Source organism: Betta splendens, chromosome 17, assembly GCF_900634795.4.
Source record: "Betta splendens chromosome 17, fBetSpl5.4, whole genome shotgun sequence".
Classification (NCBI taxonomy): domain Eukaryota; kingdom Metazoa; phylum Chordata; class Actinopteri; order Anabantiformes; family Osphronemidae; genus Betta; species Betta splendens.
In genome coordinates, this window is record NC_040897.2 from 5,937,292 (window position 1) to 5,956,910 (window position 19,619).

The 19,619-nt window shown below is 50.3% G+C and overlaps 1 protein-coding gene across 10 annotated transcripts in view; it reads right to left on the reverse strand.

The window, feature by feature from the left end:
• Positions 1 to 19,619, reverse strand: part of LOC114843863 (receptor-type tyrosine-protein phosphatase S-like) — a 52,386-nt gene that overhangs the window by 28,181 nt on the left and 4,586 nt on the right. For 5 of the 10 annotated variants that reach the window (XM_055503579.1, XM_029130656.3, XM_029130653.3 and 2 more), the window contains exons 2-5: positions 12,709 to 12,888; positions 9,073 to 9,218; positions 8,318 to 8,459; positions 1,241 to 1,429 (exon numbers count right to left, since the gene is read on the reverse strand). In XM_055503579.1, coding sequence (XP_055359554.1) covers positions 1,241 to 1,429; positions 8,318 to 8,459; positions 9,073 to 9,218; positions 12,709 to 12,832 — 601 coding nt within the window. In that variant the 5' untranslated portion in view covers positions 12,833 to 12,888. Of the gene's footprint in view, positions 1 to 1,240; positions 1,430 to 8,317; positions 8,460 to 9,069; positions 9,219 to 12,708; positions 12,889 to 19,619 lie in introns of all 10 variants that reach the window. The other 5 variants (XM_029130647.3, XM_029130646.3, XM_041068001.2 and 2 more) reach the window with 1 other exon arrangement.

Sequence of the window (19,619 nt, forward strand, 5' to 3'; positions counted from 1 at the left end):
TCTGTCACCTTTAAATGCTCTTTAAATGCACATACACAGTAAAATCATGGAATTCAAATGACATTAACAGGAATTAGCTCAGTATCTACTGCATAACAGCTGATAAAAACCTGCTCGCTCCAGATTTCACTCCGGTAGCGTACAGAGTTCAGGTGCGACGACTGCAGCCACACAGCTGTGGCGGCAACTGCGAATTAAGGAGGCGGATCAAATGAACCGTTCGCGTTTTAAAGTGCGCAAATCACGAATTTCCTTAACAGCATAATAGCGACTCCAGCGAATGGAGACGCGGCCGCGATGATGACAGAGGGCAACGGTGGAGGCTTTTGGCTGACAGCGGGGCGATATCAAAGCTGGCAGCACGCTGGAGCACAGAGAATATGGATGAAGCAACAACAAAATGGTTTCGCCTCACCATCACTTTTACTCCCCCCCCCCCCAAGGACGGCTGAGCGCCAACGGCTGAGAAAATACGCGTGTGCCTGCTCCGGGAGACACTGTATCATCTATACGGAGGAGCATAAACAAAGCTGAACAAACTGTCTTAAGCACAAGACGTGATTCCTCTGGATTCATCCCTCAATCTGTCTCCTCCCTATTTTCTCCCTTTCCGCGCCGAACTTTTAAGGACACTGAGCTCATTTCACGCAATTTCAGTCGGGGCGGTTCAGAAGATAAGAGGAGCATCAGTTAATCGCTTAATGTGGACTCCTATCTCTGAATTTATTGATTTGGAGATGTGGGAAAATAGAATATTATTCTGGGGTCAACTTAGTATTTTATTACTATAAAATGATGTATTATAGGAAATGGCTTTTTAATTGTGAGTGAACTTCTTTCACTTCTAATAAACATATGTGAGTCTTGGGTTTTTTCAGAATGGCACGCCGCCACGTTCTCTGACATCCATGAATCGCGGCAGCAGGAGATTTGTCGTGTTTTTGTCATCTTTTCATATCTTTTCCTCCCAAACGTTAATAAAAACTGCATTTCCTCCCTGGCTCGTGGACAAGCACAATTATCCTTTAATAAATTTGGCTTTAAAAGGGTTTTCTGTGGCCAAAGGATGTAGATAAACGCAGAGAGCAGCACGTAATCCCTCCATCATAATTAAAAATATAATCGCCAAATATAGAACAACAGGGATTTTACCTGACAGTGATGCTGAGCTTTAGGGATGCTGTTTGCTTACTTATTCGCAAATGAACTCAAGCCCACTGGAAGTTCTGCTGCGTCTCACCCGATCGGAGCTGTTTGATGCGTCCGTTGCTGGTGCTGTGGTCCACGGGGAGGAAATCTTTGAACCAGGAGATCTCCGGGTCTGGGATGCCGCTGGCAGCGCACAGCATGGTGGCCGTCCTGGTCCGCTCCACCACCTTCAGCTGGGGACCCATGTCTATGCTGGGGAAGCCGAATGGCAACAGGTCCTCTGTAAGACATGAACGAGGAGTATTAGGAAAATAAGGTCAAACAGAAAGTGACCTTTGCTTCAGCTCCAAACTGCTGCCATTAATATTGTAACGATGAATTATGTCACAAAATTGGCAAAATTAAAAAAGTGATATATATACTTTAAATATTTCTTTTTACATTCTTCAGTTTAATCACTTCTTCATCTGACATAAAGAATTAGAACCTGCAGCTGTTAAAGTCATTAAAAAAACAAACAAAAAAAACATCTGACACGAACCCCGGTCATTTTGCAACTGTCTGTGGCCAAATTCATCGATCATGGAGTCATTTAATTACTCTGAAAATATATCATTTTCATCGTATTTGTGTGTGATTATCGGTTTCCTGAAGCTGGTGAACGAGCCGCCACATTAGCACTGCTACAAGGAGGTAATGAGAAAGTGAGTGGGGGGTCAGTGGGCTAATTTAAGAATGGTTCACAGGGACCAAATCCCTCAGGACATTAATGAATCCCTTACTTTTTGGGACAGTTGACACAAACCACTTATCTATAGCTTATTTATAGTGTCTAGCTGGCTTATCTCCAGCACCAGAGCCTTCCCTGCATTGCCCTGACTCCACATTTGTGTGGTGAAACATAAGACTTCCTCCCGCACACGCACACGCACGCGCACACACACACACACACACACACACACACACACACACAAACACACACACACACACACACACGCTTTAACATCTGCAGGGCACTGAAAGTGGAGCTACTGGCGGAGCCACTGTATCCCCTCCTCATCAAAGCTGCATGCTCCTTTCCTCCACCCGCCCGTCGCTAGGCGATCCGCTAGGCGGCCACGCGTGTGTGGGGCGACAGCGGTATAAACACGCCGCCCAGCCAGCGGGAGCTAAGCTAAGAGCCGACACATGTACAAACACCGTCCGACTTGCAGCGCGTTTCAAGTCTCGGAACGCAGGTGTTTGGTGGCGGTGACATTGAGCGGTGAGGTTTTTTTTTTTTTTTTCCCCCTCTTGTGTTATGTACCGGTAATGATTTCTGTCTAATAACTATGCAGAGAGACGCTCAGAAACAGCAGCAGCAATTAGAAGCTGGGATCAAGAGGAGGGGCAGGGCACTGGGGGTAATAAGGACTTGTTAGCAGTAATTGTTAAAGTGCACCAACGATTAGAGAGGCCGATCTGGGATGTGTCTGCATGCGTCTGGATATGTCTGATTACGCTGAGGGGGCAGCTGGTGATGCCTCTGTGTGTGTGTGTGTGTGTGTGCATACACTATATACATCTACGCTCCTATTAGCATCTTCACAGATTCTGTGCGATCCGTGTGAAATAATGCACACGGCGACACGTCTCCGGGAAAATGAAGGCGTGTACATGCTGAAAAGCAGTTGCTTTCTACTTCACACACACGCGGACGCGTTCACTTACACTTTCTGTGGTGAATGGGATTAAGCATCTTGGTGACAACAGTCCAGATGGCCAGACACGTAATCAAGCATCCATCAACCCTCCTGCATCCTCCTCTCCTTACCCTTTTAACCACTCACTCGCTCTCTCTCTCTCTCTCTCTCTCTCTCTCTCTCACACACATACACGCAGACACCTCCCCCAAACCTGCAACTATAATTATACCTTCCACTTTCCTACAGTAGCAAAGCAATTACCATGATAGCGGTTCGCCGGGCTAATAAATCAAACCCGCAGGAGCCTCTTCATTGTCGGACGCAACCAGACATGCTCGAAGTTCACAGGGTTGATCAAATCTGGAGCCGAACACGGTCCAGGACGCAAAGCGTGGCCTCGACAACTGTCTGCGCGTTCCCCTCCCCCCTCCCTCCCTCCCCCGGGCTCGCCGCTACCTAGCCACACGACAGACGTGTGCCATCTGCTTCCACGCGCTCGGCGATGAGGTTGAGAGGCTGAGTGGAGATGGGATCTATCTCTCTCCGTCGCTGTCTTTTCACAGTCATCGGCTCTGGAGAGAGACGCTGTCAGATAGAGATGCTGATGGCGTGGCTGAGAGGAGGAAATGCCACCAGGGCGGAAGGAGGACGATGTTGTGTCTGAATGCCACAGCTGCGGATTTGGCGGCGATCGGGCCCAGTCACATTATTATGATGTCAAAAAAGTGGGTAAGCAATTAGGGGGAGGGGGCCACCTTGACCCCCGGCACCTCCGCCCTCCATAAATCGACTGATCAATGTTAATGATACAGCCGAATAGAGGCCAGTAGTACGGCCATTGATGAGATAGAGGGAAAGAGAAAGAAAGACGAGTGGGGATCGATGGGCAGGTCAAGCGGTGAGCTCCCCTGAGGGTGAGGAATATGCTAGGCCTACATCTGCTCCCCTCTGCCCTCCCCCTACTCCTCCCCTCTCCTGAGAGAGTTCAGATGGTCTTTTTATCACCCTGCCGGCTACGACTACATGAACTCCCTGGCTGTTAATTAGAGCACGCTACTGCAGTGAGCAGTGGGGGCCGGCTCTATATTCCAGTCAAGTCCTTATCAATGCTGCAAATACAGCGTGCAGGTGGACGCTAGATGGAATGATTAGATGAGGACAGACAGACAGACAGACGGACATAGATGATGGATGGATACTATAAATGGGCAGACAGACAGATAAATGGGGATGGATGGATGGATGGATGGATGGATGGATGGATGGATGGATGGATGGATGGATGGATATAGTAGACAGACAGACAGACAGACAGACAGACAGACAGACAGACAGACAGACAGACAGACAGACAGACAGACAGACATTTAGTGATGCTGGACACAGTTCAGATGAGAGGAGAGCAGGGAGGCTCCTGGCTCCTGGATGAGTCAGCGGCTGCTTGAAATAGATACTGCGGGCATGGCCTTGATCACTCTTTTCACCAAATGAATCATTTATCAAACACAAACACTGCTGCACAAATGCGCCGCTTATTTTTCATCTCCTGGTTAAATTGATAAGACAGCCTATGGAAAAATGCGCGCTGTGTTCATAAACAGTGTGTGTCAACAGCGTTTGGGGGAACATTGGCAAAGACCGGGCTTCATTGTTCCCTGCAGCTTTGCGCTTGTGTGAATTTGTGTGTATCAAGAGGTTGAGAGCGTCCATTTTGGCCCGGTTTTGTTTGCAGAAGGGCAATCAGGCCGTGTGCCCAAAACCAGTTGGTGGAGCCAACCGGTTCTGGGCAAATATGCAACTAATGTGTCAACACACACACACACACGCACACACACACACACACACACACACACACACACACACACACACACACACACACACACACACACACACACACACACACACACACACACACACACGAGTCAAACACATAATGCATATGATGCAAACAAACAAACATGAATCCAGGTTTTCTCTCCCCGTCTCTCTGTATTTGCTTCTCATGCGCAGCTACGCAAACACAGATACACTTACATACACTCCCTCCCGCACACACACACACACACACACACACACACACACACACACACACACACACACACACACACACACACACACACACACACACACACACGGCCATCGTTTGTCCTGGTTAAGAACAGGTTGCCTATTCAGTTCATTTCAGTGGGGAATGGCTGTGTGGGGAAAAAAAAAGACTGAAGAAACGCTGGTCTCAGAAAACCTAATTCAGGTTTAATCTGCCGGCACTCAGGAGTCTTCAGAGGCTGTTATGCCATGACTCCTATAGACTACAGGAGGGCTGGAGGGGAGCACTTTAAATGCTAATGGACCTATGATAATAGAACACAATATAATGAGGAATCAGACTTAGCATTGTAGATCAGTTCCACCAAAAACCCACGGGTCTCTGCCATCCTGGGCCTCCAGAACAATCACAGCCTCTGCTACTCATCTCCGCTCTCTATCACAACTCCTCTCCATGATCCGCATTCCTGGCGCGACGGCGTGTTTGACACGGGAACGACGCTCTCGAGTTAAATATGAAGGATGCCCCCGTCGTCTGGGAATTGTTCGGCGTCAAATCAGATGCGAATTAAACATCTGTGATTCGCAGTCGTGCCGGAGTTATGGTACCAACAAAGGACTGAAAGATGAATTGCTTCATCGCCTCAAACGCAAACACCAGCGTCATAAGGAGGCGATAATGGCAGATGTTATAGCAACAACAGTAACAACTTAACATTTTCTTCCCCCATTTCTTTTTTTCTACCATAAAGCAAAGTAAACGATGTAACAAATGATGGCGAGCACCCGACAGAGAGGGATTAAGTGGAATGAGCCTCACATGTGACACGCTTCAGCCTAATTGGTTCAGTTTAATATTTGACCAGCGTGACTTCGCACGGATCTGAAACCTGTCTGCGCATACGACTTATGGCCGAACGCAGTCGGCGTCAGGCCGCACCTGATACGACCATGCCTGGAGTGCAGAGGGAGTCAAAAGGCTGGAGATGACAGGTCTGTGTGATGAAAGAGGCGCTTCTCCGCTGGAGGAGCGTAATCCTCTTGCCGGCTGAGCTGATGCTCGGTTGTTTCCAGCCCGGAACGCTGCTTTAGCTGCCGGCCTGCCAATGCGGCAGACGCCTGGGGGGAATCACTGATCTGACTCTGTTGTTCATATGAAGGGTGTCTGCCGTGGCGGCGGAACATCTCTCTCCCTCCCCCCTTCTCCCTCTCTTACCCTCTTCCTCCCCCCCCCGCCTTTCCTCATCTCCTTTTTCCCTAAAATGGGACACTGGGAGGTGAGTATAATCAGGATTACTCTGCACAAACCAGAACTCTACACACACACACACACACACACACACACACACACACACACACACACACACACACACACACACACACACACACACACGAGCGCGGACATGCACGAAGCCACACTCATAAATGCGAGGGCCGTGCTCGTGCGAACGCGCCGCTGCGGCGATGAGAATCTCTCGCCCACCAGAGGTTTTCAAACATGCAGAACTGCAGATATTCGCGGTCTCCTGGAGGCGGAACCGGCCCGACTGCAGTGTCCACGGAAAAGAGCAGCTCGGGCGGAAGCGGGGACGGGGCGGGGCGGAGCCGCGCGGAGCGTGTAAAACGCAGGAGGCGGGAGGGGAGCGAGGGAGGTGCCGATAGACAGCGAGGGTCAGGGCAGAATGGATGGCCGTGAAAATGAAAGGATGAATAAAACAAGAGGGAGGAAATTAGACGTGGACACTGCTGTGGGCCAGAGGGGAGGCTGCTGGAGTCAGAGGCAGGAACATACGGCGAGGAGACGGGAAAGGCGATTTGTGATGTTTATATTGAAGGCAGAGCGACGGCAGACCTCCCTGACCATAACCTACCACATCTCCATCCATTAGGCAGCCTATAGACGCGTAGCCCATATCCTGTGGCCAACCACGAGCCCCTCACAGCTCCAGCACTGCCATTAGCGCTGGACGGCCATTACACAAAATGAGGCGATGAAACAGCATCAGCGGATGAAAAGACTTTTCAGCGAGCGGGTTTGGCCAGTAATGGAAAGTCTCCTTTATAGCGGCGCGGTCCTGCAGGTGGACCTTTCTCCCACTAAAGCGTGCTCTGAAAGGAGAGCGACCCAAACACAATCTCCGAGCACTTTTGTGCTCCCGACAACATCCGCGGATGATCCATGGAGCTCGACGTCCCCCCGCGCCTTCAGGAGATTGCGGGTGAGGAAGGGGGGAGGGGGGGGGGGGGGGGGGGGGGGGGGGGGGGGGGGTACGCGTGTAAAGTACTGTATGTGCCGCGGGGGTCGCGCCCGTGGACGTGGACCCAAATGCGCGGATCGAGGGCGCCGACCTGCTCCGCGCGATGCGAAGGGAAACGTCCAAGGTCGCTCCCAGCGAGCTCCTCGGCAACGAGCGGCGCAAGCACGAGAGTCCGACGCTGAGCCGCGATCAGCGGGTTAACAGCGCGGTCAGCGGGTGGCGGCCACAGCTGATCCGGCGGCTGCAACAGCTTTATCATTCTGGAAGAAGTCTGGAGAAATGCAACAGTGGTAATTATTATTGCTTAGAGAAGCTCGCCCTGTCTGTGTCACGGTTCAGATGGAGGCTGTGTGCGGAGAGGATGGGCCGTAACAGATGGACAGGAGTCTCCTCCCTGGGCTCCAGCCTCCTGCTTCGCACGCCTCTGCCAGCTCCACAATCCTTGGCCATCTCTTCCACCCCCCCCACACACACACACACACATCCTCTCCCTTCATGCCCTTCTGTTGTATCTCCCCGCTTAGCCCCTCCCCCCCACTCAGCACCACAACGCCTCTTGCAGTACCTCACCTCGACCCCTCCCCTCCTCCCCCCTTTCCCTTCCCTTCCTCAATTTCCCCTGTCAGAAGTAGGTTGTCTGCCAAATCGTGACCTAATCCCCCGATGTTCCTTTATGTAGTATCAGGCCGAGCAGCCGTCCCTCCGTTCCTCCGCCCTTTCCTGCTGCGCTGGGCGAGCGGCCAGCGCTCACATCCCGGGCGCTCATCCACATGCAGCAACTTGAGCTCCTCGCACGCTGAAGTTTCCCCTCGGAGGGGACGGGCGGCATTAGATTAACACCCTCCCTTCGACCAGGCGTCGCGGAGAGCGCGGCGCTGCGGGATGCTGAAATAAGCAGCGGCCGGCGCTGGCGCTCTCTGCCGCCAGATCACACGCGGCCGCGCTCGCAAGGGCTATAAAAAGAACGGCTCACTGCAGCCGGCTGTGGAGACGGGGTGCGGCGCGGCTCCATTGTCACATCAATGCATCCACATACTAGCGACCGCGTCTGAGGACAGGTGTGTGTGTGTGTGTGTGTGTGTGTGTGTGTGTGTGTGTGTGTGTGTGTGTGTGTGTGTGTGTGTGTGTGTGTGCGTGCGTGCGTGCGTGCGTGCGTGCGTGCGTGCGCGTGTGTCTCACCTCTGATAATGGCCAGCTTCGCCGTGACAGACACCTCCCCCTCGCTGTTGCGGGCCACGCACTCGTAGACGTTCTCGTCTCGCGGGGCTCGGAGCGGTTGAATCCTCAGCACGGCGCCTGCCCCCTCGTCAAACTCTACCGTCTAGACGGCCACAAGAGCACAGGGAGACGGGCGTCAGCCACCGCGGAGGACGCGACGCGTCACCGTCGGGTCGGGGAATAAAAACGGCTGCATGTCGCCGACGACACAGGGAATCAAGGTGGAGCAGACACTCACCGAGCGCGGGGTCCTCCGGCTGAAATGCAGTAACTCTACACATGACATTACTGCATCTGAGCTGCAGAAATGAACCGTTGGACAGCACACATCTCCACAGCGAGCATGCAGCCTAACACGCATTTTGAATTTTGACTGACTTTTACTTTGTGGCCTACGGAATGATTGAAATCTGCACTAGCTGCACGTCGTGTCAGAACATTTGGAACACTTTAAACCCATTAACGTCCCGACTAGAATTAAGCGGTAAATGAGAGATAATCTTCCAGCATCTGTGTTTTAGCGACGGAGTTAAAGTCAAGGAGAGGCTTTTCTTAGCTTTGCTCTTTCATATTAAAGAAGCATCTGAAATCATATTTAGCATATAGACATGTATGTGCTATTAATCTTGTCAGTTAGCTCATGTGTATTTCATTTGCTACGTTTTTTTCCTGCATGTGCATTCATCAAGTCGACCGTTGTGCACTGTGACAACCACCTCGATGCGCTGGGAGTTGACCTTCTTGCCCTTCTTGTTCCAGTAGACGACGGGCTTGGGATTGCCAGTGGCCTGGCACACGAAGGACGCCACGCCCCCCGACACGCCGATCTGGTCTGTGGGAGTCTTGGAGAACTTGGGGGAAGCTGTGATGGGGGGGCGGGAGTTGGGGGAAAGGGGGGATAAAAACACAAGCGTCAAACGCGGGCCCCCCGTGGAAGACGTCAACCTGACAGCAACTCTCCGCTGACCACGCCCCATTTCACCGCCACTGACTGGTCAGGCGCACTCGTGTTCTGATGGCTGCGTGTTGTGCTTACTTTCCGGGTATCATCTAGAGGACATGCTGAAGGACTTCCTGTGGGTCATAAATAAAAGATGGGGTTGGGCTTCAGAGGAACTCTCTCTCTCTCTCCCCCCCCCTCTCGCTCTTTGTCCACGGCAGGCTGCCCTCATACTGCATTCACTACAGGCCGTCATGGCACACGAGTGTTTCACAGGCAGGGGAAGTATTGGCTGCAAGTTCACAGCATATATGTGCTTTAAATGTATTAATACCAGAGGTGTCACTTTGTACTTGTGCACTGTAACACCTATAATGGTACGCGGACGTTCGGTCTCAGGTTCATCTCAGCAAGACAAGCCGCGTTAATGCTCATCTTTACTACAGGGGAAAATACGAGGAGCGCGCAGGACTCGGCCTCGGCAAGAAGACGGCAATTTACAAGTTCGATATTGAGCCAACAGCACTGAACCTATATTTTTCACAGTGGCTGAGTCAGATCAATCAAAGAACTCCATGCACCCACCCAGTGCGGTGTCTGTGGCCTGTTGCCATGGCGCCCGGTTAACTCCTCCTCAGCAACACAATCTGTGCGATCCATCACGGTGAAGTCAGGATGACCCTTACCATAGCAACCTGGATCCCTCCTCCCACCACCCCAGTGTCTGGGTGGATGAGGACCTGCTCTGTTGATTCACTTCTGCTAAGAAGCAGGAACGGCGGCAGCGAGAGAGAGAGAGAGGGGAAAAAAGTCCTTCCAGCTCCACTGCAATGCCTCGACGCTCGCTAGAATAAGAACGGCTCCTGCGCTCGTCGAACGGTGTTGTGCTTCCAACACGGCCCACTCTGAATGTCAGGAATAAAGTGGTTTCATTTTATGCTCACAATAATCCTCAACAGGAAGAAGCAAAAGCTGATACAGTACAGTCAATCAGAACAATTTCATGCCCACAATTTTAGGGCTCAAGAGCAGGATATTTCCCGCCTGTTAGACTCTTAGAAAGGCACACAGAGAATTGAGCAAATTGCCTCTTTCCATTGCCAACAATACAAGAATGTGATCAGAAGTCAAAAAAAGTCATAGCTGCAGAGTGCCTTCGATAGGCTACGGGATTATGAGCGAATTTCATGTGCTTCTTGGGGCTTGAACATGGGTTTCACTGGCTTTATGTTGAGGTCAAAATGTTTTCTGTGTTCTCTTAAATGCGCTTTAAACACCAATCCTTGGGCAAAACCCACCCCACTGGCAGCGGTACAGTACCACTTAAGCTTCTTCTGAGAGCCGGCGAACAGGCCTGCGAGGCGCTGGATCTGGATGGATTTGCAGCCAACATAAACATGTTATGATTGGGAGGTTCTAGAGACGCGAAGGAGGAGCGAAGGGCTCGCTGGGCTGGACGGGTCAGGTGGTCTGATCTAACCCCCGCGACCTGTAATTATCTGTAGCGTGGGAACCAAGAGGCCGCCTCAGGTTACATTTCGTTTGTCATTTCGGTGACGCTCTCCGTGGAAAATTAAAGGAGAAATGTTGCATCGCATGCCGCCTTAGACGCCCTGACTTATGGCTAAGGTATTAAGTGCACCGAGCTGTGGTCTGACGAGCCTCAGAGCCACTTTTAATAATGCATCTCTTCCTGTTTGTGTGTCTTTGCTGTCAAATCTGTTTGCATCTCACAGCCAAGTGTGTGCAAAAAAAAACAAAAAACATATCTGTGATCGAAATCTAATAGGCTGGGTTGCTGGCAGGAGGAATGTGGGTTTTTTTGTTGTTGTTAATGATTTAATTCTCATCTCAAACAAACAAACGAACAAACAAGATATTTGTAACAAATTTTGACACTGTTAAAGCTTAAAAACAGTTGTATAAGCAAATAAAATTATAAACATGTTTGACATTAAATCCAAAAAAGAGAAATGTTTATTCATTTCAAAATAAAAGTAAACCATTTAAATTAAACCACTGAATTGCTAGCATAAAAGAAAACTCATTATTTAGTTTGAAACATAATAAAGTTTTCTTAGAACCAAATGTTCTACATGGTTCTATGATATAGCATAGTTATATTAGTCTGCTCTTGCTGCAAAGCTCAGGGAATATTGCTGTTTGCATATCGCTCGGAGTGAAACATTCAGTTCCTCTCTTGGACTGGACAGGACGGCCAGTTCTGATGATCCGTATGCTTTGATCGACCCTGTCTCCGTTAGCTGCAGTCAGGCCCGTGTGGGTCCAAATAACGGCCCGTCCTCTGACAGAGGCTTGACACTCTAACGCGTTAATAGACTGTAGAAAGACGGAGCTGTCGCAGAGTTTTTATTTCTCACCCAGCAAAAACAGGAATGCAGGGTTTTCCATAATGAAAAATGTGGATTGACGATGTGTAATGATTAAATACTGAACATTTTTATGTAAATAACACTGCCGTTACATTTAACAGTGCTTTACTGTAACCTTTATAGTGAGCTCATACTGGGAATCTATTTAAGAGGCAACTCTTGATCTATATCAGTGACAGAATAACAAGTGAATATGGTCTTTTTATTTTTGGCCTGTTTTCTTTAATATAAAAGTGAAGTGAGGAACATGAAAGAGGAAGTTCTTTTAACTGCAGAGCTACAGTACGCTGTAGGTGGTATAAAACCAGATCTGATGATTTCCACGTTTCATCTGAAACTTCTTGTGTAATTCTACCACTTCACTTATTTTAACCCTCCTGCTGATGTGACGTCGGTCTCCTCAAACGTCCACGCGAGTCAAAAATGAAATGAAATGCGCTGTGCATTAAACAATTCCCATTTCCGCCTCTATCTTGTACCACGCGTGCTTTCAAAGGAAATCGCCTCGGTGATATTTTCGGAGCGGTAACAGCTGAGCATGTTGGAGCGTGGCCGCGTGCGAATGTGTAGGTGTGTGTGTGTGCGAGCGTGTGGACCACTGAGGCAGGAAATCTTGAAATGTTGTAATCAAGGAGATGATGAGGAACATGCTGATGGGACCTTCCGGCTTATCAAAACACATTAACGGCGATACCGTCCAGAGCTGATGCACTGACAGGCCTGGTTTCACTCCTCTGACACACACACACACACACACACACACACACACACACACACACACACACACACACACACACACACACACACACACACACACACACACAGGATGTGCAGACATATTCACAACTCCCTGCATTACACAGAGAACAGTCGCTATCAACTGAGACAGAAAGAAAGAGGTCGGACTATATACTGCTGCCTAGGATGAATATACAGTCCTGTACAGTGTGCGGCTGCATATCCTGTCCTTGTGGAAAATACTGAAAAGAAGTTGGTTATGTCTCCATGCATCATCTCACCTAGTGGTCCACACAGGCCGCTCAGAGGGCAGGTCAGTAGGATAACCAAAGGCAGCAGCCTACAGAGGCCCAGGAGAGGCCTGCTGACGTGGGCTGGAGCTCCACCGGTCCTGGGCAGAGGCATGGTGCAACCGTGGGCCACTTGGAGACGATGGAGGTGTGGGCGGGGCTTCACTCACTCTGCAGATTAAAAGAGAAACGCAGAGAGGGTCACGTGAAGCGTCTAAAGCGCGCCTTCCGCGCGCCTCTGATTCATCGTTCGCCTGTCGTGACAGCAGAAATGTCAGCGGCAGCGCGAGGGGAAGAGGGAGGACGCGCCGTCATTCATTCATACAGAAATATCCTCATGAAGAACATGAAAGACAAATTCATGCTAATGCAGGATTAGGTCTTTTGAGTTCGCCCGAGCGGTTCTGACTTGGGATTAGCAGCTCGAGCAGGCCAGCGCCGACTGAACTAAAACCGGAACAATGGAGGCAGCGCTAAGACAAGAAACGGACTGGAATAGTTTTCGGCGCGCGGCTTCCTGATTAATAAGCCAGCCCTTTGTAGTGAGCCGTGAAATTAGCTGCGATGATACATTTTTAAGAGTTTCCTTTCACCCACCGTCGTCGTAATGATTTCGTTCTGGCCTAATTCCATCGCTCGGCGTTCGGTATTTACCGCGCCGGCGGCACGTGCGCGTGTTTACGCAACAATAGAGACGGGAAAGAGGCCGCGACTGAGGCGCGCGAGGGGTCAGTAAAAGCAGCGAAATTCAATAACACCAAATGTATCAGAACACGCCCCCTCCTTTTTACCCTTTCCTCGCATCCCACACGTGTGGAACTGTGAACATAACTCAACCCCGTCTGCTTACAGTGACTTAGACAAGCTGTGCAGACGCTCCCCGTCTGGAAGTCAATAACTCCTCAGTCCCATCGCCTCTCTCTCTCTCTCTCTCTCTCTCTCTCTCTCTCTCTGAGGCCGGATGAGAAAACAGCCTTTGACGACCTGTCCTAAATCATGCACAAACATGGCTTCCTTCAAATGGCAGCAGAGATCAGGCTGACCCCCCCCCCTCCCTTTGGCAAATAGAACGAAAACTGGGGGGTTCCATATTCAAAGCCTCCACCGAGCACTTATTGAGCTAATGACCTGCTCAAATGCCCGTCCCTATAAATAGCTGATCTGAAAACACGGCCGCGTATCTGATCCAGGCTTCTTTTCCTGCAGCTCCCCCCCCCCGTCTTATCTAACGCTGCGTAATAGTCGCTCAACAGAAAAGCTTTCAGCGTCCCCCCCCCCACCCCCCCCCCCCCCCAGCTCCCTTTTTCAAATGAACAATGTGATAAGAAAAATCAGATCAGCGCTCATTCAAGCACCATTGGCAGCATGTTAAGTAAATTCTCCTCTTACGGAAACTCAATTTGCCGCCGTTAATCTAACTAGCGCCGCTGCTCTGCGCGTGGAGCCACGCGGTCACCGAAGCGCGGCCGCGGTGCCTCCGTCCGGGGGTCTGGCCTGCTCAGTTCACCGGGCCTTTATGTCTGTGCGACCCGGCTCTAACCTCATCCATACCATTCCCACTTTACCCCCCCCCTCACCTGCAGACTGAGCCCTTTCTGCTCCACCTTCTCCACACTCCTCCGCCCTTCACCTAATCCCTAATCTCCCCCTCGCCTCACTCCTGTTCCTGTTCCTCGAATCTTCACTTCTCCCGTCCGGACTCCTCCCCTTCTCCAATTTTCCTCCTCGCCTCCCTTGTTAACCTCTCCTCTCCCGCCGTCATCTCCTCCGGGACGGCCTATCGCTCATCTCCTCGTCTCTCCGTGCACACTCTAACCCCTGCCTCTCTCCAAATCCTCTTCCTCTCCCCCAGCTGCCCCGCTCCAGCTGTTGCTGCTCCATTGACACAGTTCAAACAAAAGGGCTTAGAGCATCCTACAGCTGTGGATGTTGGATGGGGGGGGGGGGGGGGGGGGGGGGGCAGATACACAGATGCAGCAGCACAGCAGCACAGGCCGGCCTGGTGCTATAATGGTATTTAACACTTTCGAACACGTCCTCCGTGGACGTAGGTGGGAAAGAGATGCTCGAATTAAAAGGTGTGAATATTCTCAGGACGCCGGCCATTCCTGCAGCCGCTCATCTGGGCCAGATGAGGGAGGACAGCGGGGGATGGAGGGTGGGGGGGGGGCCTTATTGCCTTTTCAGCTTGACAACACAGATGGTCAGTAAGACACATGGATTGATGGGGCTACATGCGCTTGTTATTGCGAGGCAGCCGGTAATGACACGATAGCTCAGGTGGCGAGATGCACACTGGTTATTGTGCTCCATCGGGCTGATGAAATAACATTGTTTAGGCGGCATCCAACCTGGCCCTGCTCCTCCGGGGCCCCGTTTGGAAGATGATACGTTTTGTTTTTCTCACCTAGTCCCCAACCTGCACGGCCCCCCCTCCCCCCCGTCCTCCTCCACCATATTCACTCATGATGTCTTTCACACAAGTGGGTTGAGACGGTCTCGCAAGGCCTGTCTCCATGACAACGGGCTACGAGTGCTCAGAGAAAGACCAGCTCTGTTTCCTGCGGCATCCTCTTAGCCGGGAGATAGCGCACCTGATACGGATGCGGCTGTTGTTTCTGTCGGGTTAGGTGGAATTGTGTTGCGATGCTTGGGAAAGAAAAAAAAAACGTCTGAGAACATTCTTTTTATTCATATTTTAGGGGAACACGAGTAAAGGAGAAAACTCTGGCTTTGCACCACGCCACAAAACTTTCGAGGCTTGTATAACAAGATTATAGTCATTTGTCCTTTTTCACATTTTCACCAGTGAATCCAAACTTACACTTATATTTTCAGCCCAAAATAACCGTACACTGAATTATGCATGGCTTTGTATGCCTCCTTAGAAACCAATGGGTTTGGAGCAGGAGCAGTGCATTAGTCAGACACAAAGAAGGATGTAACCTCACATTTCCTGTGACCCTGGACCCTGTAGGCAACCAACATTCACACACACACACACACACACACACACACACACACACACACACACACACACACACACACACACACACACACACACACACACACACACACACCGACGTGGCAGATGGCAGAGCATCATGGGGGAGATTGGCACTCGCTCCCTCACACTTTCCCTTCTCTCTTAAACACACAACGTACGCACACGCGCACATGCACACACGCACACACGCGCGTTGTGGATCAGAGGCGCAGGATGAAGCACGACTTACTGCAGGCATGAGGCTGCACCTCCCTGCTTACATTTTTAGCAGTGCAAATCAAGTATCTGAGGCTCCACTCTAACAAGAAAACACACCTGTCACTCAACTGCTGAGATTCTTTGCCCTGAATATAAATGAACGCGGAGACTCTGGCGCATCAGCCACATCTTTATCAGTCTCGCTTAATGCTGCGGGATGCTGAAACCGGGACGCTGGTTGCTCCATGTAGAGCCTTATCACGGCTAATATCGACAAAGGGCAGTGAGATTCCCAGCCAGCTTTCATCTCCCCTGAACAAGGCTTCCTCTGGAGTCTGGGATCACGCTGCTGGGAGCACATTGGACTCATTCAGATCAGCAAATCAAATCACCCTAAGCCTGCAGATACATACAGTACATAATAAATACTTATATATGTAATTATTATATGTGGTTTCAACCAATATGTGCCTGAAACAACCAGTTCACCAGTTAACTGACTATGACAATTTTCCCATTTTTTTAGTCACAGACTCTTGATCTGATAATAAAAAAATAATAATAAAAATAATTTTGAGTGAATCAGAGTGAATGACTTACAAAACATTGAAGTTAAATAAAATAGTTTTATTCATTCATATAGTTTTATCATTATTTTGGTGGAGCATCATGGTTGGATGACTTGGGGTTTAGTTGCAGGGACTATGACGCCTGAAAAGGCGTCTCCAGGGCGAAGTTCCTTTTAATCTCATTTACGGCCAGAGCTTCAAAAAGCCAGCGCGTTTTTCTTAGTATCAGGAAATAATGATATCTGAGTCATAAAAATAGCTTTCTCTGGAGCGAGAAGAAATGGTCTCCACCCCCATCCTCTCCCCGCTTCTCCTTGGCAGGCCACACGAAAATTGCTGGAGGTGACAATTTAATTAACTGATCACCTGCAGCTAGCAGTGTATAAAACATTAGCATTAAAAACAGCCAAGTGAAAATCTTCTGCTAATGTACGACCGCGTAATGTTCTCCGTGTTCGACTTGCTCATACAGTGGCCCCACTTACAGCTGCGTCCTCTCCGTCTGCGCCATCTGTCAAATCTGAGAACGAAGAAGCTTTTCACTTCTCGCTTTTCACACACGATTACATACAGCACCGGCGTGGCCGCTGTTTCTAACCGCTGCATCAGTTAGATTGATGTTTCCCATAATAAAAAAAAAAACCTGGACGTGCTCCGTTTTTTTGCTCGTCACAACTCCACTTCATAGCCAAGACAACACATGGATTCGTGATGAGGAACAAAGGGAGGGGGCGGGGGGAGCGAAGCGTGACTGAACCCTTCTCTCTCTCCCCCGACCCTAATGTGCTGAAATAACCAAACTAAGTTTGCCTCTGACCTCAATCTCCACACGTCTAGGACACGAAAAGCCGCCGCGGCCCAACAATGATGCGGAAAAATGTACACCCACACATCTTAAGGGGGCTCCAAGGTCAGGCGAACCCACGCTACAGTAATGGATGCATCACGCTCGGCTGAGCCCGGCAACAGATGGAATGGCTCTCGCTAAGCAGCAAATAGCATAAAAGTACATATACGGCAGATTATTATACGAGTCAAAACAAGAGCGGCGGTGTAAAGTGCTCATCGGCTAAATGAGCTGGTCAGCGGACGTCGGCGGCGCCAAAAGGTCACCCTCAGCAAATCTAACACTTCCCCCTTAATGACACCAGGCTACGACCACGTAGTGCGTTAGCGGCTTTGGTTTGGGCGACATTAAAGAACAAACGGTCTCACGATCTTCATCTAAACAACCAACAGGTCACGAACTCGACAAATGAATGTGCCCGACCCAAATTTGGTTAAAAGGGACCCATGTGTCACACTGTTTGGGGGGGGGGGCTAGCTTCAATTTCGACAATTTTCATGCTTTCAAATAAGTTGAAGGATTACTTTTTCCTGTCTGAGCTTAGTCAATTTCTCAATCCCTTAGGCCCATAAACCTCTTTCAAAGCCCTTAGGGTAATGCCAAAAATGTGTTGCCGTCCTGCTAAATCGTAGCCGTTTCCTTCAAACGCTTTGACGTGCTGCACACGCACCTGACGGGCAAAGCTCTCCGCCCGTCTACAGCGGAGGAGGAGGCGGGGGACGACGCCCGGTGCCCGCGTTCGCCCAGACCGCCGACACCCCGGGCTCGTTCCCTGATGTCTCCCGGCGACCTCCTCCCCCGATTCTCGGCGCAGCGGCTCATTACGCCGACTGATGGTTGAGTCCTTGTCATCTCACTGTCCAATTAGCATATCTGAAGCTGGCGCAGGCTCCTATCCTAGCGGGAGAACTGTACATACATACTGATGTCCACCGAGTTATGCACTCGCATGTAGATCCCTAATTGTTAAAGAGCTCCGACATATGAGAGAAGAAGGAGAAGTAAATTATACCATTACTGGGCAAATCCCTAATTCAATGAAGCCAGGCGTGCTTCTTTACATAAATCAGAAACACGGTTCATAACTGTATTTTAAACGTGGGCTTGAGGTTATTTAATGCTCCGACTGAGAGTGAGAAAACCTTCTTCTTCCATTATTTATATTAAAGTCATGCAAATGTGAGTGTTCTGCTTATGAATCATGTCAGTCACTTCCCTGTAAAGTCAATTCCAACACACACACACGAAAACACGCTGCTAACCACGACACCTTGAAGCCAATTAGCGAGCTTCTCCTGGAGCAGGACTCGGGCTCCCCGACAACAGAGAGCGCCTTCATCTTCCCGAGCATCACTGTCATCGTCCCCGACCATCAACATGTTCCACGGCACTAATTAGACGTCCCAGCCATCCAAGCCCCCCCCCCCTTCTTATTGGAGTTTTTAGCAAAACCCACACACGAGTCAGAAGACGGCGTCGGGCTGCGTGAGGCAGGTGTGAGGCCATGTTGAAGCTTGACTTGAGAGCGATGGCGGCGACACGGGGAGACTCTGTGTTTTCATAACTTCATATTGACTGATCACTACACGCACACACGCAGTGGGGTTGTTATTGGTGCTAACTTTGTGGGCCGTCATGGAAATCCATATTTGTATTCATTTAGAGAGCGACTATCTTCTGTGACTGCTCTGCGCCCTCGATGCTCCGCTCCGCCCTCGTCCAACGCCCTCGCTTCCCTTCGGGGACGTTCGCTCGTGAACGTCCCGGAGCTTCGCCGTTGCCGTGGCGCCGCCCGTCTAACGTGGCCCGCTGAGAGCTCATTATCTCAGAACGCCAACGCTGGTCTGCAACAACAGTGAGACCATGTGTGGAGAACGATCACCTGTGTGGATTTTAGCTGAGGCTAGAATCAAAAATGGAAATATACGCTCATCAATGCCAAGAATTCAAATACTAGGGCTTATTTCTGAGCCCCTGCCTTCTTGGGGAGAAGAATCCTATTTACATGCGACACGGACGACCAGCCTTTGCAGCTCTGTCACTAACCAGCCATTGCATGACTTTCTGATGGAGATGAGATTTGTGACGCCAAATGAATTTCTCCTTGAGGGACGATAAAGTTGTGAATAGAATTGAAAAGCGGCGTAATGGGCTAGAAAAACTGCATTTGTCCTCTGCCTCATTGCTGGAGTCTCGCGGAGAGCGTGTCGCGCTGAGCGCAGAGATGAAACGCTTGTCAGGGCGAACGGAGTCGCGCGGCGACGCGTTCCACCGATGACCA